Below are 25,942 nucleotides of genomic sequence, written 5' to 3' on the forward strand. Positions count from 1 at the left end.
AAAGACACCTGGGAGCCAGAAATGTTTCTGATTGAGAGGGGGTCAAATATTTATTTTCCTCATTAAAATACAAATCAATTTATAACATTTTTGACATGCGTTTTCCTGGATTTTGTTGTTGTTATTCTGTCTCTCACTGTTCAAATAAACCTACCATTAAAATTATAGACTGATCATTTCTTTGTCAGTGGGCAAACATACAAAATCAGTAGGGGATCAAATACTTTTTTTCCTCACTGTACAATGATGGACCAGTGGTGCATTGGTTAGCACAATGCGCTATGAACCTGGCAACCTTTGCTTAAATTCCCAGCCACAGCTATCATAAGTGGCGAGTGATACCCGAAGCGGTGCTGTCCATATCCACCAACTCACACTGACCAGTATGGGGAAGCGTGGTCAAACATGCCCCAGACAGCTGTCGCGATTTTCACCTGAAGACGGGAGCTTGTGTTGCGTTCGAAACGTCGTGATTTATTTCATTTTATTTATACCTACGTGACTTTAGCGAAAGGACAAAAGAGTATGCCCCATGAGTTACATAGACATGGGGAGGCTTTCATCCAGTCGTGAATTGACAAAGGAATGAAAATTATAATGATAACAATTCTTTATTATTTATACATATACACAAATATAATATACTTATATTTGTGAAAATACAATTATAATCTACAGCCCTTCGTTTTTCAATCCACCAATCCGGGTGGTAAAGTATGACCGACAAGGCATATCATACTTTACCACGTGGATTGGTGAATTGGGACTCAACACCAGCTGAGATATCACGTACCACTGATGTTAGACATGGCTGGGAATCAAACTTAGGCCGTCAGGTTCATAGTGCAGTGTGCTATAAACACTATATCACCACTCTCCACCAAACATAGTCTTATATCTAGTTGTGTCATTGTTTTTCAAAAGAGACCTTTCATTTATAAAACCACGAAGTAGAAACCACTCGAGTTTCATTTGGGGAGTGCCATGTGGTCATTGAATCCAGGATGTCGCAATTTCCGAAAAGTCCATCTAAGCAAATTAGTGACTCGACGCTGTTATTGGTATTCACAAACATCTTTTGGCGCGTAGGGTCTGGACTGTAGCAGACTTGTGTTATATCTCGCCTGGTATAATGCCATTAAAGTTGTCATATATTGGGTTGTGTACACAAAATATCTCGCCTGATATGCCATTCAAGTTGTGTCGTATATTGGGTTGTGTACACAACCCAAACACATAGAAGTCAGATTTATAGCCCAAACATCCTCCTCCTCTGCAGTAGTAATAGTTTTGAGAAACTAGGTCGAGTAAGTCTGTATGTCATAGCTTTCACTACGGCTCCATGCAATCTTGATTTGCACAAAGCGATACTCTCCGCTCGGGTAATCGGCACGGCAATTTCCCCTCCACGTGAGCAAAAAACGCTCAGAGATAGAGCCCACCTGCAGAGGAGCACCGAGGAGAGGCCTAATTTTGACTTTAATCAAGGAGGATATGATTATAATTATGCGATGAGCTGTGCATTGGTACATGCAGTCCCCAAAACCTGCAGGAGCGTATGAGTTGGGTAGTAACGCGGTGAGAAAATACTTTTTTTTAGCCATGGGAGCACTTGCCCCCCTCACCAACAACGTCACCTCCTCACCCCCCATGCTGAGCACGTCACTGCTCTTGTTAAGTCGTGCAAATAAGCTTGACGGGCCATACCGTCGCCAACGAGTGAATGTTTACTCGCCAGAAGGTTACCTGACGTCAAGTATAGAGTGTTCCTGTGTGAGGTTGAAGATGCCGACTTGCTTGAAGTTAGTTGCGGTCGGTCAACCTCATAGCATACAGAACGCCTATACAGTATTAAATTATAACTATGAGAGCCCCACGATTACACTGTGTTACTTTTTTTTGTCCCTGGTAGTAAGTATTATTTCCTAATTGCTTATGCCTCACAAGTACAGAAAATGGCTATTATTCCCCACAAACTTTGCTTTAGTGACCAGGACAGTGATATTTTTTTTTATTTACCTATTTTCAATGAGAAAACGTGGTGTACATTTGTGTCATTCCTTCACGTAAAGTCCTGGTCACAAAAGCAAAGTTTGTGGGGAATAATAGCCATTTTCTGTACTTGTGAGGCATAAGCAATTAGGAAATGACACTTACTACACAGGGACAAAAATCTTGTTACATAGTGTTATATTCAAAATAATTTTTGATGGTGAGGCGAGACCCGTGTTCATACAGAAAAATACTGCATCTTCGGTTAAATTCGTGCGATTGTTGTGATGCAGCAAATTGTAATTTAAGCGCTCCATTTGAAAACGTTATTTATAACGCAATTGGAAAGCGCTTGTTCAGTTCCGCTGATTGCGAGACCAATCACCAAATTATCCGGGACGCACCCGACCTCGACAGCTCGGCAGAGCTGAAGTCTGGATGGAGTGTGAATGGGCGACTACCATGCACGCCAGGTTGTTGTAAGGTGCCTGTGGGACTGTTCACGTGGTAGTCAGCAGAGGGCAGTGCAGTAAAATCCATTGTACTGCCCTTCTATGTTCCCACGTCTATGCTCCCTGCCTTCACGGACCAGCGTGGTGAAGCATATTCAAATAACCACCACAATTAACACGACGTGGAGAAGCCATCAACGGGCAGTTTCGAATGCTTCCAACAGGAGCCCATAGGCATAAACAGGCCCTCCTGAAGAGTGTGGCACGGTCCGGATCATCGAGCACGAGCCATGAGCATTAGGCTGAGCGTGGGCAGCCCTTGGGCGAGCCCACCTACGATCAGGTTTAGTTCCGATTAACAAAAGGACCGTAAATGAAGATGTGGATTTTAATAATCTTTCATAATGCAATCGGAATGTTCCTGTTAAACAGTACCGAAGATCAATTGCTTGGCTTCAATGTTTACGGTTTATGGGATGTGGCTTGAAGAGAGAACAAGGCCTGTTTGTAAGAGAAGCCAACGTGTGCACAACATACGATGATCCGTAAGTCGAGGCACCAACAGTCTGGAATAATTGTATTCTGTAAGACCAACACACACTTTTGATTTAAAGCTTTCGTGACTGCCGGGATTCATATTCTTGGTTCTTTCGGTAAAGTCACGTAGAGAATTGTATTGTTTTATATTTTTATTATTTTATTGTTTCCCTTCTACGTGACTTTACCGAAAGAACCAAGAATACCAACACACACTTTTAGCACATCACATCAGTCCTGCATATGCCACTTGAATAAATGAATGCATAAGCAGAAATGCACCATTCTTATCTCCTTAGATGTACTTTTCTTTAGCCTAATCTATCACCTCATAATATGCCTCAAGTTCCTCTTCTGAGCGTTCAGCTGTAGGTGCATATATTTTAATGATTGAGATGTTAAAGGGCTTAGAATTAAATGTTCACAAGAAATACAATCGAACGATGCAAAACAGCAGAACAAAGTGTCTGCTCCCTGTTTGTCAAGCAGGATGCCTACTCTTCTCACCTGTATTCCCACTTTAATTACTACTATAATGAGCCAATAATGTATGTTTGTGTGTAACGTGCGTGACGTCACTCCACATGCCGCACGCCCCCATCATTTTAACAAATTGAAGGTCAGTTTATATAAAGTGCTACAGTGGCATGAAGTGAGGTGTTTTATGACATCGTTTTGTGCAAGATTCACTGCCATCAATACAGTGCTACAGTGAAATGCAGTGAAGTGTTTGAAAACGTACTTTCGTGCAAGATTCACTGCCATGAAATTTATAACAAGATACAATTATACTCTGCTCAATTTTTTCGTAAATATTACAGCTTCCGTCCTAGGATGGGCAAACAAGCTCGTAGATTAATAACTAAATCTTGACTTAAAGCTTTCGTGACTGCAGGAAATCATATTGTTTGGGTCTTTCTGTAAAGTCACGTAGATAGGTTCAAAGAAAATAACAAAAAACTACGACGTTTCGATCGCAACACAAGCGTTCGTCATCAGGAAGAGGGGGTTAGCTTCTAAAGGCAAACTGTTTATAAAGGTTTGAAATGGGCGTAGCCCAAATGTCAGCAGCATGGGCGGGGCAGCTAATGTTAATGTGAGTGGTGGGCAGCGACCATGACGGTGGTGGGTTTTCCACCAATCAAAGGGCTGCCCAGTAAAAATTAGCATGTTAATGTAAATCGTTGAGCGGCCTCCACGGCCAGCGCCCTGAGGTGGCTATGTTAAGATGAGAGATTAGCATGTTAATGTGAGAGATTAGCATGTTAATGTGAGAGATTAGCATGTTATTGGAAGACCGCAGAGCAGCAACCTCGAGCTCGTAGAGCAAGGTGGCTGTGTTAGTGTGAGAAATTTTACCTGTTAATGTTAAATCAGAGAGCCGAAAATAACAACTAACATCGGAAGGTGGTAGGATGGGAACATCGTAGCCAGTTATGACTTAAACTGGTTGATAACATCCTTCCAATGATTGCTCAGTTTATACCCATCTTCTCGATGGAAATTATGTCTGTATATATGGATGGCTTCATGAACGAATCTTTGTTCATAGCCAGTGGGTTTGCAAAGTACCTTCGTCTTAGAGAAATCAATTTCGTGTGAGCCCACCGCATTAAAACAATGATCAGCCACGGCCGAGGCATTGGCCCTACCGTGTTTCAGATCTGCCTGATGTTCACGAGACATGTCGCTTAGTTTCCCCAATGTAACTACTGCCGCAGACACAGCTTAGTTTGTAGACGCCGGGTTTTGCCTGTCAGGGATCACATCCTTCACAGATGGGATCAGATCACGAATGTTATGTACTGTGTTAAATCGAACCTGGATCTTGTTTTTTTATCATGATTTTGGAGATCTTTTTGGTGACCCCTGCTATGTATGGCAAGGTGATGGTTTTGATTGGGTCCTCAGATGGTTCTTTCCCAACGGTTGTGGTGATAGCTTTCCGGATTATGTCGTCTGAATATCCATTTATCTTGAGAGCTTGGTGTACGTGTTCCAGTTCACTGGCTGGGTGATGTTCTTATCTTCCAAGTTGCTATGCTTACAATGTTTGTTTTTGTTGTGAACCGTAACAACGGAATGCCTACGGGGCAAGGCGCCATCACTCTGTGAAACCCCCATTGTGGATATTGATACTTCTGTTTCTAGCCATGATTACTTCCTTGATAATTACAGCAGTGGTTTGCCATTGCCTTACTGCCGTAGTCTCTGCTTCACAATCTATCCCGCAAGGCAGCTGGGGGAGGGGTAGCTTTATACACAATCACATTTAAGTAAATTAACAATTAAATATTGAATACTCTCAAACACAACTATCGGCTGTTGCAGAACCTGCTTGCCAACAAGGCCACTGCATTGATCTTTATAACGTTGAGGTGTTGTGTAGAACTAATTATTACTGGCCGAGACTAATTCGAGAATCCATTGAAATTGAGAGAAATACTCATAATTTTAACCGCTCTGACAGCTACAGGCTTAGTGCGGCCTGGAAGCGTATTATTAAGTAATACATCTCACAACTGCATTCCTTTCGAGGAAACACATGCTATTTAACTGATTACTAATCTATTATATAATTACAATACCCCCTCCCGCCTCTGATCTCTGCACCTGATGGGTTCAGTAATAACGTCGTCTTGATCTATTTAAGACCAGAAGCAGGTGGATTGCTTCACTATTCTAGCAAATCGCCCGATGATGCTGGATGTACAGTGAGGGAAAAAATATTTGATACCCTGCTGATTTTGTACGTTTGCCCACTGACAAAGAAATGATCAGTCTATCATTTTAATGGTAGGTTTATTTGAACAGTGAGAGACAGAATACAAACAAAATCCAGAAAAACGCATGTCAAAAATGTTATAAATTGATTTGCATTTTAATGAGGGAATTAAGTATTTGACCCCCTCTGAATCAGAAAGATTTTTGGCTCCCAGGTGTCTTTTATACAGGTAACGAGCTGAGATTAGGAGCACACTCTTAAAGGGAGTGCTCCTAATCTCAGCTTGTTACCTGTATAAAAGACACCTCTCCACATAAGCAATCAATCAGATTCCAACCTCTCCACCATGGCCAAGACCACAGAGCTCTCCAAGGATGTCAGGGACAAAATTGTAGACCTACACAAGGCTGGAATGGGCTACAAGACCATTGCCAAGCAGTTGGTGCGATTATTCGCAAATGGAAGAAACACAAAAGAACTGTCAATCTCCCTCGTTCTGGGGCTCTATGCAAGATCTCACCTCGTGGAGTTGCAATGATCATGAGAACGGTGAGGAGTCAGCCCAGAACTACACGGGAAGATCTTGTCAATGATCTCAAGGCAGCTGGGACCATAGTCACCAAGAACACAATTGGTAAGACACTACGCCATGTGCAAACGTACAAAATCAGCAGGGGATCAAATACCTTTTTCCCTCACTGTAATTACCAGCGACACGGCGTAGTCAAATTGTAAATGTTGTGGATGTACTCTTCAACACACCGGTGGGCTGAAGTAGTAACTAATTTGCGCGTTATTTACGTGACAAACCTTACTGGCTTTGTCGAGTGCTAGAGGGTTACGACACATTTATACTTACACGATTTAACAAAAAAAACTACATTATGAAAAAGCATATACAGTATTAATATTATGAATACTTGAATTACAGTATTTTGTTAAATTTAAATCCATATACATGTGTCATGGAATTAAGTGGTTTAACCTATCGGAAGTGAGAAATTCAACCAACTTGTAAGTAAACCGTAAAAGGAATGTATGGAAAAATGTCCACTCACTGCACGGGGAATTGAAATGCGCACAAAGGTTAAATTGATGACTAAGGCTGACTGGCCATTTTGTGAATAGGGTTAGCCAACTCGCAGAATAAATGTTGTAACAGTGGTCTCTCACACCGGTAATTGCTCTCCGCACGTAAATGTTCTGGCGCACACTTTATTTTTTTTTTAAAATCTTGGAGGCCAAGGCAATGACAACACAAAAAAGCTTGAGCATTAAATTACTGAATATTAAAATAATGTCGCTCAAAATTCGTGTTATGCTATTAAACAACTTGTCCACACATTTGCATACATCGTCTATGACCAAATCACCCAGAAAACACTGGTCTGGTCATATATTGGAAGCCAAGCAGAGTAGAGCCTGGATAGTGCTTGAATGGGCGACCACCACGTTGTTTTCCTTGTACCATGTTATCGGTTGCGGGGCTACCTGGTGGGCAGTAGCTAAATCCATTGTTGTACTATACACTCCTGTGCTCCCTGCCTTCAAGAAACCTGCACTGACCAATGTGGTGAAGTATGGTAAATTAACCATCCATGACCCGCAAGGTGTAGGGAGGCCCTCATCCAGCGGTAGATTGACAAACGGCCAATATATGTACATTTGTATATACATTTGCATATACAGAATACTGTACCATTCATACTTCTAGACTTTATTCTACGGAGAACACAAATGGCACTCCTGATTTCCGATGTTGCAAAGAGGCATTTGGTTCGTGTCTTAGCATATCAAAGTGTTTAGAGCAAGAGTTATTCCCAGGATTCCGCCATGGTGTAATGCTTATCATACTGGACTTGCAATCCAGAGGTCACAGTTCGATATCGCAGCACAGCACTTGAAGCAATGGGGCAAGTTTCTTAAATAATTATCTTTCTTATGACCACTCAGCAGTATAAATGGGTCCACCACAATTATTCTATTGGCAGGTCGCAGGTGGTGGCGTAAAGTGTAGGTACTCGAACCCCTTTCAAGACGTCTGGTTAGCATGGAAAAGTTGGCCAAAATCACCTCCTAGTGGGGGTGATTTTGTCTAGTGGGGGCCCTTCCCCTAGCAGTGGCTTGTGCACAACATTTAAGCACTGCACTATCGCCTTTACCTTATTCCATTTCCAGCCGTACAATACAATATTGTCATGATGCTTCTTTCAGAGTCCATCTAAGGTTAAAGGTCTTCGACATAAATTTTAAACACGCCGGGTAGCATAATTAATTATGCAGGTCCTGTTTGCAAATAGGTGTGACACGTTACGGAAAACATTTAACGAGCAGTCAAAGCTTTAATATATTGTCTGTGGCTTCATTGTACCATTTCCTAAACTTGTTTTAAATAAACCACTTTGCAGCCATTTTTTCATTCCACTGCTGAATGAAGGCCTCCCCACACTGTGACAATCATGACCATACTTCATCATACTGGTCCGTGTAGGTTGTTGAAGGGGAGGCACCTAGTTAGTGTTCATTAAACATATCTACTGACTTGTGGAAAGGCAAGATTGTCATCGGGAATGAGCATTGAATAAAACATGCCTTGTTTAAACATAACCATATATTATTCCACAAAATAGTTGCATCTGTTAAATATTCATACAAAAAGTCAGTGTAGTGAATGTGGCAGGTCAACAGAGTGTTCATTAACACAATTTTTGTGCTTTTCCCAGTAGGTAATTGCGACATTCTGAAAAGGGTATTGGTTCCTAATGCACACCTTCTACAGCAACGATGACATTTAACATTTATGCAAAATCTTTAAAGGGTTTAAGGAATATTTGCTCTTCTTAGTCAGGCACGCAGGCATGCTCATCTATCAAAGAATCCGGGCTGGAAATTACGACACTTGCAACATAACTCAATAACACAATGGCTTCATTAAAGGTTTGGGTTCTAGTTGCAAAACAAGAACAGTCTATTGCAACAAAGGCGTATTGTGTGCCACAAAATAACTCGGCTCTTGTTTCTCAATTGTACAAGAAAGATATACATCCTCATTTGACTCAGTATTGGAAAGACCGAACTACACATTTTGTTTGTAGGTATTAAAGGGATATCAGTGTCTAATTCATTTGCATTTCAACAAAGAAACGCTTTGTATTTTAATCATTTAGGGTAGATTTTAATGAATTACACATGGTATAAAGTTCTGATTGGTGTTTAATTTCTAAGCAGGCAGTGCTTAGCACAATGATTTATTTTATAAGTAATGCAAATTGCAGGACATTGAATACCTTTGAAGTATACAATTTGCCTTTACCTCAATTATGTTTTGTACTAAAAACTTACTCTTCCATTAAAATTGTGAATTTACAAACGTGGATATCCATGGCTTTTTTTGGGTGACAGGGTGGTGCAGTGGTAACACTTGTACTTCACAGCAAAGAGTGCATAGGTTTGATTCCCGACTCGGATGCCTTTCTGTGTGACATTTGTGTCTTCTCCACTAATCTGCATGGGTCTCCTCCGGGTTCAATGATATCCTCACATAGGTAAACATTTTTTAAAGTGGTATTGACCAAACAACCTTATGCTGTAAATTAGACGTATATTTTTGGTCATCTGTGCATAACGCCTAACACTTCTGTATGCTGTGTGTAACGCTGGGTAGGCTACATGGACTTTCATGAATTTTTTTGAGTTTTTCAGGAAAGGCTTATTAAAATTGTAACTAATTATTAGTTTGTTACATGGATAATACATTTTCTCAAAAAAATACCATCGCTGCTTTTGATAAACGCCAAGTGCGCCCCTGTTTTTTTTATATATTATCTTTTCGTTTTGCACACCATTACAGGATAATAATAAATAATCTATCATACTCTTTGGTTCTTTCGGTAAAGTCACGTAGGTATAAAATAAAATAAATCACGACGTTTTGGGCGCAACACAAGCGTCTATCATCAGGTGGGAAAGCATGGTCTGCTGCTGAGGCAGATTGTTTTAAAAGTTTTTTATTGGGTGTAGCCCAAGGGTCATAAAGTGGCCGGGGCTCGTGATGTTAATGTGAGAAATTAGCATGTAACTGTAAGATAGGAAAGTGGTCTCCTCGACGAGGGCACGGAAGTGCCTATATTTCGATTTAAAGCTTTCGTGACTGCAAGGATTCATCTTCTTTGGTTCTTTCGGTAAAGTCACGTAGAATGAGAATAAAATAATAAATTGATAAACTAAAATAACACAATAAAATTCTCACGACGTTTCGGCCACAACACAAGCGGCCTTCATCAGGTGAAGGGACGAGACTGTCTGGAGGACAGCGCTGGAGCGAACAAAGCCACGCTCAGATCGCGACCTTTAAGCTGTATGAGAAGAAACAAAGCGCCTTGACAAAGGAATTAGCATAGAATTTAGCATTGAAATAGCTGAGTGATTAGCTTGTGACTGGTCACAGAAATGGCTATGTTAAAGTCAAAGCATACACATCCACAGAGGCACCCCTTGACAAAGAAAATTAGCATAGAATTCAGCATTGAAATAGCTGAGTGATTAGCTTGTGACTGGTCACAGAAATGGCTATGTTAAAGTCAAAGCATACACATTCACAGAGACACCTAGTACAAATCAAACAGGAGAATTTAGCATTGAAATAACTGAGTGATTAGCTTGTGACTGGTCACAGAAATGGCTACGTTAAAGTCAAAGCCTACACATCTGAGCTATTCACAGTAACTTTTTATTTAGTTTTATTGACTCTCACAGGTGAGGAAAATTTTAAAGTTTGGAAGACCAATTTTTGAATGAAACATTTTGTTTACGTTCTTGCTGATAGAAAGGTAACTCAAACATCTCTTATGACCATACAATAAAAGTGATTTAAATTGTTAATTCTTTATTTACAATTGTTTAATAAATTACTCTCAGAAAAAGAGTTCATTACATTCAGTACATCACATTCCGTAATTTAGATTTAATTCAGACTAATCCAGAAGAGTCTGCAGACGAAAGAAGACGTCAATTAAACAGAGAAAGACAGCAGAGATGGCGTATTCGTCAAAGTAAAAAACGCCGGATCGTTTATGACGGACAATTACACTAATTGGTGAATAATCATTAATTAATTTATAAACTAATTGAACTAAACAATGTGGATTCCAGGAGTAACTAGCGAGCGCGAACAAATTACGTCATGCATGCAGAGCGTCCGTTGAATGTTTTTTTATTCTCTTGCAGTTACCAGATCGTTAGGATACCTCACAAAAATGACAATTGGTTAAAATATTGATTTTTTATTTAAAGCTTTCGTGACTGCAGGGATTCATATTCTTGGTTCTTTCGGTAAAGTCACGTATAAGGGAAACAATAAAATAATATTATTGTTTTATATTTGTATTATTTTATTGTTTCCATTATACGTGACTTTACCGAAAGAACCAAGAATATAAAATATTGATTTTAATTATTAATCTATTTGTGTCTCAGAAATCATGTTGGGTCAGGCAAGGGGTGGGGGTGAGGAGTACTCGGTTGAAACAAAATTCAACAAAGAGGGTACAATTAACCAAACAAAAAGTTGAGAACGACTGATTTCGAGCAGCGTTGGTCCATTTCTCCAGCGGTGTGTTGCGAGCAGGGCCATTGCAGTGCTGCGCCTTTACCCACCCACCACCACCACCCCCCCCCGGCTGTTGTGAGCAGTGGCTCGCGCCATGACGTCACTGTTGAAATAATCGCGTGGGTCCGGCGACGTCACCGCACCCCCGCTCCTCGTCGGGTGGGTGTGCGCGCCGCTCAGCCAATAGGAGCGCGGCTCGCGCGTCTCGCGGGGCACGTGACTCCCGCAACTCGTTCCACCACAGGCCCCTCCCCCCCCCCCGGTACAGCAGCAGCAGCAAGGCAGCCGCAGTGGATGAGTGAGTGAGTGTGCGGCCACCGGTTATTGTGATCGTCGCAGCAAGCAATCATTACTACTACTTTTACATCATACATTTCGTAGTAATTACATTGCCTGTTTTGTTCACGCCAGCGGTTTTGCGAGCAGGGTTAAGAGGGAAGCAGTGGAGGAGGCTAGAAATCGCTCTGGGCTGGGCCGCAGGCCCCGCGATTTTATTGTATAATAAGAAAAGGTAACGAATTCAATTGCAGTTGAGCAGATATCGCTGCTTACATTCTGTGTGTGTGTGATGGATAGAGATTTAAGTCGTTCGAAGAGGAGAGAAGCTAAGCCAGCTGTCGGGTCATGAATGTGTGGTGGGTCTCGGACTGGATCGTCAGCTCTGGGATTATAAAATGGCTTTATGAATTATGAATGTGGCTCCACCTTTGTCAGTACTGCATTGTTTGCACATCTGCTGAATGTATGTACTGCGTTGAACTTCTTTCGCACCGTACCTAGCCAACCGTGCTCATCGGAGGTTTTGGGGGGCGGGGGTGTTGGGGAACAAACTAAACACGAAGCAATTGACTATAGTTCACGCCGGGCACTGCGGGGTTGTGATGGAGAGGGGGCAATAGTCGTGCGTGCATGATGCAATACAACAAAATGATGGACTGGTAAATGTGACATCAGAAGTCTGTGGTGGGTTTGGCTCCACCAATATCGTTGGTCAATGCACAGCCCTTTTCTAGATAATTTACTGCTGGATGAGGGCCCCTCCCCATGCCGTTTTTGTGGGTTATTTGACCATACTTCAGCATAGTGATCAGTGCGGGTTGGTGAAGGCGAGCGGCGTAGACAAAGCAGCTGTTGTTTTTTCCTGCTGCAATGTCTCTGGTAACTGTAGCTCCCCAAATGTCCGGTGGCGAGGGCATAGTTCTGGCGGGTGTTCTGCGACTGTCAGTAGTGAGTGGCTTTTGTGTCAACGTCTCTTCAAAAAGTGTCATTGGTGAGAGTCCCCTCCACAAGTGTAAATACGGCGAAATGTGTCTCCATGAATGAGTCCGGTCAATGCTACCGTAAAAAAAGACATGCAAAATTAATTGTGTGATTTGTACGAGTTGCTCTAGAAAGGCCAATTTAGGATTGCATGGGTTTTGCTTTGCTGACAACCTTGTACAGAGTTATTATACACAAGGGCAAAGGCATGTCTGTGCCATCGTTATTCTCATTTGGGGTCTTTAACTATTACGATAGTTTTCCTACACATTGCGCATCTCTGGCAGGAATTAAACCTCTGTACAAACTGTGCCGGTGTCAAGTGTACTGAGCGTTAGATTGTTTGTCCATCCTAAATTAAATGTAGGACTGCATTGCACTGTGAGATGAGTGACAATGATAAGCCATGCAACGTATGTTGACTGTATATCCACTTTGTGTTATATGGATATTTCGTGAGCATGCACTGATATTTATGATTCTATTTGACTATATCACGCCTTTGGTATTCCGGGCCAAGCATTTCGTTTCATCGCAGCATAAATTATTTAAAGATAATTCGGAAAGCAGCCATGCATACAAAAGCCTGATTCGAAATCTCACAGGCATCATACATACATACACTCTGCAGTCCTTTGTGACTCATTATAACATGTTGGTCATTAAAATAGACTTATGCAAAAAACATTGCATGGTTTAAATATGTATAGTTGTAATTGTATTTCCATTAATTTAGTTTTAATGATTGGTATGTTTTTTAAATTATACAACGGTACCTTTAGCTTCAGATAAAGTGCATTTTCAACATTTTCTTTCACAGCTGTAAGGGCCATATACAGCATGTTAAACACAACCATATAACTAGATGTGAACCACAAAACGAAACATCGCTACGAGTGGAGTTCGACTATGTACACAATTCAGTGTTTTATATGCAATGTTTTTTTTAGAAAGTGAATGTGTACTTTTGAATCTAATAAGTATTGTCATTGTTGAATTTGTAAAAGCATCTTCATGCTGTACAATTTTCATGTAATAGTTGTAGGTCATTTTCACATTTGCTTCCCATTAAGTGGAGCCAGCTTGTCGCGCATGGCCTTTTGAAGGGCAAATCAATGTCCTCGGCTTGCACATGCTCAGTGATGCAGAGGCGTTGGATGACCTAACTTGCAACAGCAGCTGGTGAACAAAGTGCAAACGCAGGCTGGAAGTTTATTGACAGCTTTTTAATGTGTCACCAATAACTATGAGCTCCTTGATGCACATACGTTTTTGTTATTTTTTTTGTAAAAACGCAATCAAAATATGTTTGAGTTGTGATTATATGTTGTTACTTACCATTGTTGCTTATAAGTTACAATTCAGCTTTTTCTATGTTCGCAGAAGGTGGAGTCGGAAAGGCCAAAGATGTCTGGAAACTTGCGCAATGATATCAACATCAAGGAGCCACGCTGGGACCAGGGCACCTTCACCGGACGGGCAAAACATTTCTTCACAGTCACGGACCCCCGTAACGTGCTGCTGTCAAATGATACGTTGAATGCAGCTTCCAACATCATAGAAAATTACAAGTATGTGGATGGAATAATAGGGTTTTCCCCTTTTTTCTGGCAACAAAACTGAAACCCTATTTTACAAGGATTCATGTCTGCATTAACCACAATGCCTGCAGTCAAAATGTAAACAAAACACATACTATGATCATATATGCATTGTCCTTGAAACTGATTGGTCCACACCAAGGGACAGCTTTCTTTTGAACCTCGACCCAATTGGTGCTCGACCAGATGACACCAAAAGGCGTACAGCTCAAAGACAATGCACTATCAAAGTAATGAGGGCTCGGGGTGAGCATCTACATCATTAGACCTCCTTTGCCAGTACCAAAATGTAATAAAGGATTTTTCCCCTTTTGACTGCTGGTATTGTGGTTAATGCAGACATGAATCCTTGTAGAAAAGGTTTCAGTTTTGTTGCCAGAAAAAAGGGGAAAAACCCTATTATTACATTTTGGTACTGGCAAAGGAGGTCTAATGATATGTGGATGGACTTGCTTTTATGCTAGTAATAACAGTGAAAGTAGTTTTTCTTTCTTCGTACGCCTAACATCTTACAACGTTAATAATAAAACTTAAGATTTTGCATGAAACATTCTCCAATTAAAATTAAGATTATTCATATTGATTATGGGGGGAGGGGGAGCAGTGGTGTGGTGGTTGCGCAATAACCTGCCACGGCTAACATCAACTCCGAGTGATATCATAACATGTACTGCTCCCCCTCATTCTCCTTCACGAACCAAGATTGCCAAGTGTGCTGAAATATGGTCAAACAACCCCATGACTGATATGGCATGAGGAGGCCTTCATCTGGCAGGGTATTGACAAATGGTTGCACATATTAGTTATACAACATTTTACTAACATTGGAAGGAATGGTACATTTTACAACTTTTAGTAAAATATAATTGTTAAACTTTGAACATTGAACGACATTTTTCCAGTATATATAAAAAAAACATTGACAAGGTCAGATTGTTACATCCTTTCTTGTGAAAATGTTTAAATATTAACAATTTATTAACATAATTCAAGTATAAATCTTGACTTAAAACTTTCGTGACGACAGGAATTCATATTCTTTGGGTCTTTCGGGAAAGTCACGTAGATGGGTTCAAAGAAAATAACAAGTATAGTATTAAATTTTGATTTAAAGCTTTCATGACTGCAGGGATTCATATTCTTGGTTCTTTCGGTAAAGTCCGTTCTACGTGACTTTACCGAAAGAACCAAGAATATAAGTATAGTATTATCTGGTGTACACTGCATTGCTTTGTAAGAAATAGTGATTGTGAAGAGACACAAACATATTAACTCACCATGTATTCCTTGAAAGCATTCACACCGTTATTACACTTCTTGGCAGTACTACAATACTGCTTTAAAGACTAGTGTTGACGTTTTTTAAAAAGTTCGACCACCTCATTGAATTACAGCGCACATGTGAAAAGTGATACTTGACTTTGTGAACTTTTCACCATGGTCAATAAAGGTTCATGCCAAATATAGCAGTATTGTTGCCTGCTTACACCCAAATGTCAAGGCTTGTTCTGTTCAGATTTTAATTAAATGTCTCATTTATACATTTATTTACTTGAATCAGATGGAAAGTACATTTTTTTTTGTAAACTCGTTACACATTTGGTGGGCAGTGTGTATGGCCAATTACATTATTTTAAACATGAGACGAATGCATATTAAAGACGCGTTATTTTACGTTATTTATTAAACATGTCTTATATCCTTTACATTTAAAATACAATAGCAGCTATAAAGGAAATTTTGGCATACCAGACATAATATGTATTTAATTAGGGGAACACGTTAAAACTTTTACAAGAATACAGTTTACTGTAGTTAAAATGTGAGTTTGATGGCTGTTCCCAAAATTGTGAAGTGGGTTGGGCTAAGTTTTAATTTCCAAAAATGGCTGGCCATTACAAGTCGACATTTGTGTATTGGCTATATTTCAACTAAGTGCATGTATCGTTGACATTTAAAATAATACTGATACAGTGTATTATCCTTAAGCATTTAATGCAGTTTTCCCCACATTTTGTAATAATATTTGCAATAATATTTGCCTGTATTCCCTTAAATGAAAGACTATTGGCTGTGACCATTGATGTGTTGCATCCAGATTGTTCCTTTGTTATTAATGGACGAGCCATGCACTGAGTACAATCTTGACAAGTCTGACAGGTAATACCTCAAATATGACTCCAGATAAAAACCAAAACTTTAGTCTGCCAAGTCTATTAAGTTAAAGAAAGAGCCCAAAGAAGCTTAACACTTGACAGACAATACGGGATACGATGTGCAAATGTGTTTTTCAAGTAACCTACATCGCCAGGTACACGCATATACGTATGTTGTATATGGCCATATGTATTGTATGTTGCCACATAAATTATTTTTTCCATAACATTTTACAGAATGAGAATAGAGCATTGTACCCATATGATTTTACCACTTTTTTTAAGTAATTTTATATTTGCACAAATATGAACTTAAGGCTTATTTCTAAGTCTAAATATAATTTGCAGCCTATTGTGAATCTGCTTCTGGATGAAGGCCTCTACAGATGTAAAAATCATATTTGTATTTAATTTGGTAATTATATTTATACGATGATGTAAAAACCTGACATTTTATATGATTAATAGTGATTTGTATGAAAAGTAAAATGATCTCATTAAAGTTTTATTTGAGTTGAATGTGATATAGAAGGATCATTCATATTAATATGGCCATTACTGGGGGTTAAATGATGAATGACCAAGATGGTCCATCCAATGAAAGGAACGGGCACCATTTGTCTTGCAGCAAATGCTCAATTCTCATGTCATAGATCACTGGTAGCATCGAGGTTCTTGATAACCTAAGCTCCTAACAATAAGGTGATTGAATGACCACCTTGACCATCTTTACAGTTTTTTTTCCATATAGATGTGCTGTCATGAATAGATAACTTTAAAGGTTTTTCATTTGATGAAATAGATCATAGGTATGAATATTTACCATTCTGGTCATTACTCATTAAGGGTTACCAATCTTTGTTTTATATTCGTTTAGCATTTATTGTAACCCCTTAAAAGAATCGTCAGCTATGACATTTTGGGACAAAATGGATTTTATCAGATATTTTAATTTACAAATGGTTCTTCATGAAATGAAAGGTGGAGAATGTTAGCAACATCTGTTTTGCCTGTGTCTAGATTGGGTGTTGTACCCCCAACCCTGACGGAAGATGAGCTCTGGAACGCAAAATATGTCTACGACTCTGCCTTCCACCCTGACACCGGAGAAAAGATGATGCTGATTGGCCGCATGTCGGCACAAGTCCCCATGAACATGACCATCACTGGCTGCATGATGACTTTTTACAAGTTAGTACTGCACAATGTTCATTTCCATCATTATAGATAAGAAAAAAAAACAGGTTGGTGAACATTCATTAGGCGGTTTTCACTGTCTTAATGCACTCGGCAACTATAATATTAAGTTACATTTTGTTATGATACGTAATGTGACTCACGAAAGATTTACAAACATAAAAGATTTATGGTTTGATGGATGCTGTGATTTCTTTTTATTCAGATCCACTCCAGCAGTGCTGTTCTGGCAATGGATTAATCAGTCTTTTAATGCAATTGTCAACTATACCAACCGTAGTGGAGATGCGCCTCTTACAGTCAGGTAAACAACCTCAGTTATTCATTAAAAGGCTATTGTATTGAAGTGTGTTAAAATATGTTATACTCACACTGCTGAGTTGTCATTTGGCTGCTGCTGTTGTCTCTTGGCCAGGTCGCCCTTGAAAAAGAGCTGTAGAGCTCAGTGGGTTTTACATTGGAAAAACTTATTAACTTCTTATACGTTGAAGTTACATATAAAAACAATCTCTGCAGTGGTGCATTGCAATTTATTGTAAAAAGTTCACTTGAAATATCTGGGAAAGTTTATATATGTATGAGGTCCATATTCATGTGTAAAAATGTATGTTAAACTTTTATTTTGTTCAAATGATTTTTCTTGAGGTGACCAGGTGGCTTACAGTTCAGTGTTGAACCAGTAACTGCTGGATTCAAATATTGGGCGCCTCCCATTATTTAACTTGCATATCAAGTGGAGCGAACTAATGATCTCAGCCGAGTTATCAATAACTACAAAAAAAATCTTGATTAAGTTTGGTTTTGTATTTAATTTGGCTAAATTCCTGCCATGAGAGTAAAAATATGGATGTAACTGTCATGAGACAGTTGAACAAATGGGAAACTGTGACCGCTACTCTTTAAAGAATAATAAAGCAACTCGACAATATTTTTGTCGAAGTCTTGAGAAAAATCTCTTTAATGGGCCATTATACACCATACGGTCTGCTGCTTTCTGAGCTTTGCAAATTCATTATTTGACTTATGACACTGACAGCCTCATCATCAGCCATGGTCTACCCACTTACCTGTGAGTGATGATGACGGCTTGGGGAGACAAAGCATAATTGTAATAATTTTTGGGAAATATAAAAAAAAACATGACTTTAATGATTTCAGCGCTCAAATTTTCATCAGATCCTAATTGTATGTATTGCTTTGCAGCCAACTTGGTACAGCTTATGTTTGTGCCACCTCTGGGGCTGTTATCACAGCTTTGGGCCTCAACTCCCTCACCAAGGTAACACATAAATAAATTGTATGTTAAATAAATGTTTGCAGACTTCTATTCTTTATTTCCAAATACATGTAACAAATTTGTTATTATCTTTACGCAAACAATTATATGTTGTATATAAAATGACTGTGAATGTTGTTCGTATTATTCAAGGCTGATATTTAGACTTACATTTTTTTTGGCACATTGGTGGCAAAACATTTTACATTGTAGTGTTAATCTGATGTACATTTCCCCATTGTCTACTAGAGAGTCACCCCTCTCATTGGGCGCTTTGTTCCTTTTGCGGCGGTGGCTGCTGCAAATTGCATCAATATACCCTTCATGAGACAAAGGTACATAACCTAACATGAGACCTGTTCTGAACTGCTTTTAATCATTGTCTGTAATGTCTGTTTGAACATTTTTTAAAGTTTTTTTTTTAAATAACTGTCTTCCTATTCATTTCACCCTTTTAAATGAAGCCCCCATACTTTTATGTCTGGTAAGTGTTTCATGCAATATTACTCATATAAAATTTATAATATAACCCTTTAGTTGCATATAGTAGATTTAGTTCTAATTGTATGTATACATTCGTGCAGGTGTTCTCAACCCATTTTAGTTATCATTAAAATGGAATAATTTTCTATGGTACCCTTGAAACTGGATCCCTGCATGATTCCTGCAGGTCAACGGTTGAGATCCCTTGCATTAGAATCCATGCTGTTTTCCCGCTTGCAGCCTTATTTACAAATTTAGCGGTTAATTTCCATACCTACTGCTTCCCCCTTGTATCCTAGAGACCCTATTTTCCTGGAAGTGGGTGGGAAAGAAGGGTGTAAGCTATCAAATAACACTATTCTGTGTAACACTGTCATGTGTGTAGTTGGGTTTCTTATTATTGCAGTCCTATGTTGCGTAAGTGCTTAGTATGTAAATGTTATTGAAGCATGTGGTTTACATTATTGATGAATGAAACATATTTTTTAGCAATCTTGTCCTGGCTCTCTTTCCATTTTAATGGAATTATTTTGTAGTCATTTCTGCTGTACATCTTTCAAGAAAGCCATCAAAGTTTAGTTGTACAACCCGGCACGTGTGGGGTCAGATTGAGCCAGCTTTCAAAGTGATTTTTACGAACAAATTTTTTTTGGTATGTACAACATTAAATGTTGATACATGTATGTCTTTATCTTTTTACTATTATCCTTTTCCGTACTGCCTGTATTGGGATTACCATATACTGTATATTTAATCATTTTAAAGATTAAATATACAGTATAGCTCAGCTACACATGGGTCTGGCAACAATAGAAGAGTACGTATAGTCTGTTGTAAATCTGAGGTTAAAAGGGTAGATGCGAAAACCTTCAATCATCATTGAAATACTGTCATTAAATTGTTTGCATGTTTTACATGCGTTACAATTCAATCAAGTTCCCTTTTCATCAGTAGTTCAGTGTTGAAATACTACATTTACAATTGAGGACCTGTCATTACATTTCAAAAATGTTTCTTGTTGGCTTTTCGTGCTTGTTCATATATGCAGTGTTCTCAGTTGTGCGTATGAGTGTGTGGCTATGTGTTTTCTGTGGCATTTGCCCATGTGTTCCCAGGGAGCTGAAATGTGGAATCCCAGTGTTTGATGAACAAGGAAAACGCCTGGGAGAATCCACAAATGCAGCCCAGCAGGCCATCACCCAAGTGGTCGTTTCCAGAATCGGAATGGCAGCACCGGGCATGGGTAAGGATATCTGGACATTGCAGATGCATCCTCATTTTTGTAAATTACAGATCATTGCTATACATCATGTATAAACATACATTTTTAAAGGTATTGTAGTATTATACATTATATTTATTAAGAGAAAGAGTGATGCATTGACAAATTTCGTAAGTTATTGATATGATTAGTTTATACGTACTAAAGTTATAATATTTTACAGAATATACAGCTCTTTGTCAATCCACTAATGGCTTTCCCACAACATGTCAATCATGGGAATTATTTGACCATACTTTAGCATGCTGCTCAGTAGTATTTGGTAAAAGTGCACCGATTACCAGTTTAGGTATCACGCACTACTGGTGTTAGCCTTGGCTAGGAATTTTACTGAGTTACATAGGGTTATAGCACAATGTAGTAACTACTGTGGCACTATTTAATAGCTTGATGTCGTAGTTTTGTGAATCGTTATATGCAGCAAATCTTGTTTATTAAATAGAAAATATACACTTTCTTAAATATAATCAGTGTTAATATGTTTAACAATGTTGATGTAATGTTATTTTGAGTCTTGGTGAAGGTAGTAACCACATGGGCTCTTCAGTTTGCCCTGATGTCTTATCTGCATCCTGTTGTGCAAACATAAGAGTGAAAGCTGTTGTTTGGCTTTGTTAGCACTTGAACTCGGTGAACTATCCACCCACAATAATTACATAGAGAACATTACACCTTAAAAAATGACCTGCGAGTTGAAAGGTACTTCCACTAAACCAAACACTGTAGAAACAATATTAGCCTGCATCCTTTAAGGTTTAATGTGCTCAAATGTTTACTTCGCATACATTTGGTATTTATTCACCAGCATGTGTAGCTAAGTGATGATGGTTAGCAGATGAAAAGATAAGTGAATCTTTAACCAACTGAACATAGGAGTATAATGTAATATACAGTGCAATTGTCATTCCACTGCTGGATGAAGGCATCCTCATGCCATACTAATCATGGGTGTTAGGCGAACATTCTTCATCATGCTGGTCAGTGTGGGTTTATGAAGCGGGAAGCTCATGACTGTTTTCTGTGACAGAATCGAACTTAGGTCACTAAATTCATAGCACAGTGCACTAATAAGTGCCACAACTCCATTAATTATACGAGGATATATTTACACTTAACGTTTGAAATTTCTATTTGCAGCCATCCCACCATTTATTATGAATGCTTTGGAGAAGAGGGCATTTATGAAGGTAATTATTCAGCTTTCGTATATCACATTGGAAACAGACTTATAATGGCATAGTTTTATTATAAAAATTATATAAAAGATCATGTCAGTTCCAACATATGCCTACTTTTGTAAATTTCAGAGATACCCTTGGATGAGTGCACCAATACAAGTTGGTCTGGTGGGAATTTGGTAAGCTTTTTCTTTTTTGATATTTGGGCATTATATTTTATTTCCAAAATAGCCTGGTATAATGTTTCCTGCATTGGGTTCCTTGCTGTCGAATATAAATAATGATGCAGGCCTGTTTACCTGTGTAGATATATTCTCCATGTTTGTTTTCATCTACAGCTTGGTGTTTGCAACCCCGCTGTGCTGTGCACTTTTCCCCCAAAAAAGGTATGCTGCCTTTAATAAAAAAAGCGCATTTAAATAAATGACCACACTATGTATATATTGGTGACATATGTATATATTGGTGATGAAAGTGATGCTGCTTAACGGTCTTTCTCATGATACCAAATGCAGGAGATAATATCTTGCACGACAGTCAATAAACATGTTTCTGCTTGGTCATTAATTTATATACGTTATGGTCAAATACCGCGTTTCAGCTCTGGTAATTTGAACATTACTAAAACGAATGACTTAAGAGTACATATTTGTGGACTGCATTCCATCGTCACCTGTTGTTTCTCTCCTCAGTTCTATGAATGTCACCAGATTGGAGCCCGAGCTTCAGACCAAAATTCGTGAGTCTGCTCCAGGGGTCAGCGTTGTTTACTTTAACAAGGGACTCTGAGCGACCTCACGGTGTAGTGTGACCTCCCCGTTCTGCTTCTCTGACCAGCACATCATCTTTATGGCACAAAATGTTTAAGAGGAGATAAGCACGAATGTTAAGTTTGAAGTCAGATGCATAAAACATTCAGGGAACTGGGGTCTTTTATAAAGGAGGGTGCTCATGTAAGAAACAGAAAATGAATTTGCTTCATTTTAACATGGAGATGAAATGATTTAGGTTTTCTTCAAAGGTATCATAGATATTATACTTATATTATCTGGTACACAAAATACTAGATTAAGATTTCACTTTTCATTATGGTGAGAATTTAAATAGTTGTTTGATTTGTGCCATGTGTTTCTCCCAATGACGTTTCCTAAGTGCTGTTTATTGAAGTCTCTACAAATTCCTTCGAATATGCTCACCCAATTAATACCGTTAATGTATTTTAAGGTCTATTCATATTTCTGCAATGTTTGAATGGGTAAAATAGTAAGTTGCCCTTCATTCTCCGTCTGAGAGAATGCTGTATTGATTTAACATGTGCTGGGCTCGTGCATGTCCCTTATTGTGCTCCAAGACTTGATGACTTACGATTAAATGTCAGTAATTGGATAGTCTATTTAGTAGATTTTATTGTAAATGTTATTGTAAATTTGATTTGATCTAGTTTGTTTTACATTTATTGATCAGTGTTCGCCAATATGTACAAGAAATATTTCAGTTTAATCACACCTGATGTCATTTTAAATTAAAAACCATGTCTTGCTTTTGCACATTCCATGGCAATTTCACTATTTCCTACATAAATGCGAAGTCTATTATTAGTAATGTGTAGCATACCTAATTGTGATTATTGCATTCATGTATATTGGATTGATTCACAAAGTTAATAGTAATGTAATTTGACTCTTGTAATCCAGCCTGAATGAGAATCGATCGGGTCTATACTGGAAAGAGCCAGATTAGATAAGAATATCACATCACTTAAAAATTCCCAGTGTATAAAAGGACAACTACCACATGATGGTGCAAAATCAATTTTTTAGAGGCATAGGCAGTACTGTATGACTGTATATGCATACAAATGCAACTTGATACCGAATTTGGAAACGGTGAAGTACTGTATAATGTACAACTAAAACTTCCTCACTGTTTTTCTATTCACACTACTGGAGAGATGAGCAAAGGTAAATGTGGCGAAATGTTATAATGAACACCAAGTTTAAACGATAAGACCAGGAACATCTACATTGTACGTGTAGATTTTATGAACAATATATTTATCTTGGATTTATGTAATGCATTTTCTGAACATTTTTTGTTATTTGTAAAACAGGCGTGCATGTCCACAAGTCCATATGAATTAGCATTTTAATTATTTCTTCAGAATGGACATTTTTGCTGGAATGTTCAAGTGTACAAAACATTTTTTCTATGGTTAGAAAATAGTTTAATACTTGAAGCACTTCATGTTCGAGTTTTATTCTGTAATGCAGAGTACTTTTTACATATTTCCCAATGGGTCCACAATAAAACTAACAGGTCGCATGACGTGTCTCATGTACAGATGGTATGATGTCACCCCGTCGTAACATCATAACGTCTCTACATGTGACCACTAATCTAACTGTACCTCTTTTCTCTAGGTCTCTCTTCTTGTTTATCTTGCGTTCATATCACCAATATTTAATCCCGTCTACAGCTCTCACCCCTAGCTCTGGTTTAATGCTCCTTAATTTAGCAAATTTGTATCTCTTTGTCTTGGTGGGCCACTCCAACAACCATCGCAGCCATATCTGGCCCATTTCTTCCGGTTGGAGAACCCAGACGTAAGCATTAATATCGCAAAAGGGTACATATGTTGTTTCAATAAATCTGCACATAAAGTACAGATGAAAATGCATCATTAAGTTACTTGTATTGATATTTTACAGGTATGTGCTGCCTTATGCAAGAATACTTAAACCTCATGCAAATTAAATTGTAACTTTGAGTTTTAATTAGGCGTCTTACCAACTTGAAAATTGTTTAAATCACTGCAGTAAAGATGCTTATTTTCAAAACACTGAAAGAAAAACCTCCGAATTTTTTCAGTAAAGATGCTCACTTGGATTGTATGCTTTCTGACACTTAAACGAAGGCATTCTTATTGAATTTTTGTTAAAGGAAAGAAAGCATGGTAATGAACATTTTGGTTAATTTGGTAATGGTAAATCACCGTATTGTCAGAATGGTTTGATAACATTTATAGTTGTGAATTTGTTTTAACTGTTGCAGGAAACTATGAAAATGGTAAGTATAGGTGTTGACATGTATGACAATGTTAATGTGCTGGCATCATTATGGAAGTGTGTCGTCTGGCAAATCCTGCAAGCAAGTGCTGTAAAGCTGTTGTAAGTGAAATAAAGCCATCATAAGTCAATTAAGTTGGTTTGCATCGAGTTTGTGAAGGGTGTTTGCAGGTTGAGTAAATGTGTGCTGTTCCTTTTTTCCTATTTGCTTAGGTGCATACACATTTTCCTTTGAAGCAACGGCAGGTGACATGGTGTACAATAATATAATCAAACAATACTGTTTGTCAAAAAAATTTGCATATGTAAACTTTCTTTGATTTAATAAAAATGTGTAGCTGTACACCAAGATCGCACTACACCTTGTAATTTGGTTAGTATATACCTCTGATTTGTATGAACGTATACAAGTGAATGTTGACCAGTGTCTCGTTTTATGATTTTCATTATTAGTATTACCACTAACTCTTTCTAGTGTACTTTTAAAAATCATTTATTAGATGATTACAGCTGCTTTAATTAAGTTATTCCAGCATTTGCTAAAGTCAATTTCCACTGGTTATTTTTTCGTCTGCCATAAGCATTGATTGCTCAGTTTGTACCCATCTCGGTTGAAATTGTGTCTGTCTATATATATGGACTCATAACTGGTTGTGATGTTCCCATCCTACCACCTTCCGATGTTGTTATTTTCAGCTCTGATTTTTTACATTAACAGATTAAATTTCTCACACAGCTACCTCGCGCGCCATCCTCGAGGCTGCTACTTCACGATCTGCCATTAACATGCTAATCTCTCACATTAACATAGCCACCTTGGCACGCTCGCCGTGGAGGATGCTCGGCGATCTTGCATTGACATGCTAATTTTTGCCTGGCAGCCCTTTGATTGGTGGAAAGCCCACCACCGCCGTGGTCGCTGCCCACCACTTGCATTGGCATTGGCTGCTGCCATTTGGGCTATGCCCATTTCAAACCTTTATAAGCAGTTGTCTTTATAAGCTAACCCCCCTTTTTCTGATGACGACCGCTTGTGTTGCGATTAAAACGTCCTAGTTTTTTGTTTGTTATTTTGTTATTTTCTTTGAACCTATCTACGTGACTTTACCGAAAGACCCAAAGAAATTAAT

At 38.7% G+C, this 25,942-nt stretch overlaps 1 protein-coding gene across 4 annotated transcripts; it reads left to right on the top strand.

Annotated features, from left to right (window-relative positions):
* Window positions 1-11,479: 11,479 nt before the first annotated feature.
* LOC116940609 (sideroflexin-1-like) lies at window positions 11,480-24,943 on the top strand. Of its 4 annotated transcripts, none has more exons than XM_032950662.2 (12): window positions 11,572-11,612; window positions 11,726-11,825; window positions 13,958-14,145; window positions 17,352-17,522; window positions 17,734-17,832; window positions 18,732-18,807; window positions 19,054-19,139; window positions 20,403-20,530; window positions 21,707-21,756; window positions 21,877-21,926; window positions 22,086-22,133; window positions 22,440-24,943. In XM_032950662.2, the coding sequence occupies exons 3-12, from the start codon at window positions 13,982-13,984 to the stop codon at window positions 22,534-22,536; spliced, it is 969 nt and encodes a 322-aa protein (XP_032806553.2). In that variant the 5' UTR covers window positions 11,572-11,612; window positions 11,726-11,825; window positions 13,958-13,981; the 3' UTR covers window positions 22,537-24,943. The 4 variants fall into 4 exon arrangements, with proteins under 4 accessions (XP_032806554.2, XP_032806550.2, XP_032806553.2 ...); XM_032950661.2 differs by having other exon boundaries at window positions 11,579-11,616; XM_032950663.2 differs by lacking the exon at window positions 11,726-11,825 and having other exon boundaries at window positions 11,480-11,612.
* The last annotated feature ends 999 nt before the right edge of the window (window positions 24,944-25,942 follow it).

This window comes from Petromyzon marinus, chromosome 9 (assembly GCF_048934315.1).
Source record: "Petromyzon marinus isolate PM22_M1 ecotype Great Lakes invasive population chromosome 9, UKy_Petmar_22M1.pri1.0, whole genome shotgun sequence".
Lineage (NCBI taxonomy): Eukaryota > Metazoa > Chordata > Hyperoartia > Petromyzontiformes > Petromyzontidae > Petromyzon > Petromyzon marinus.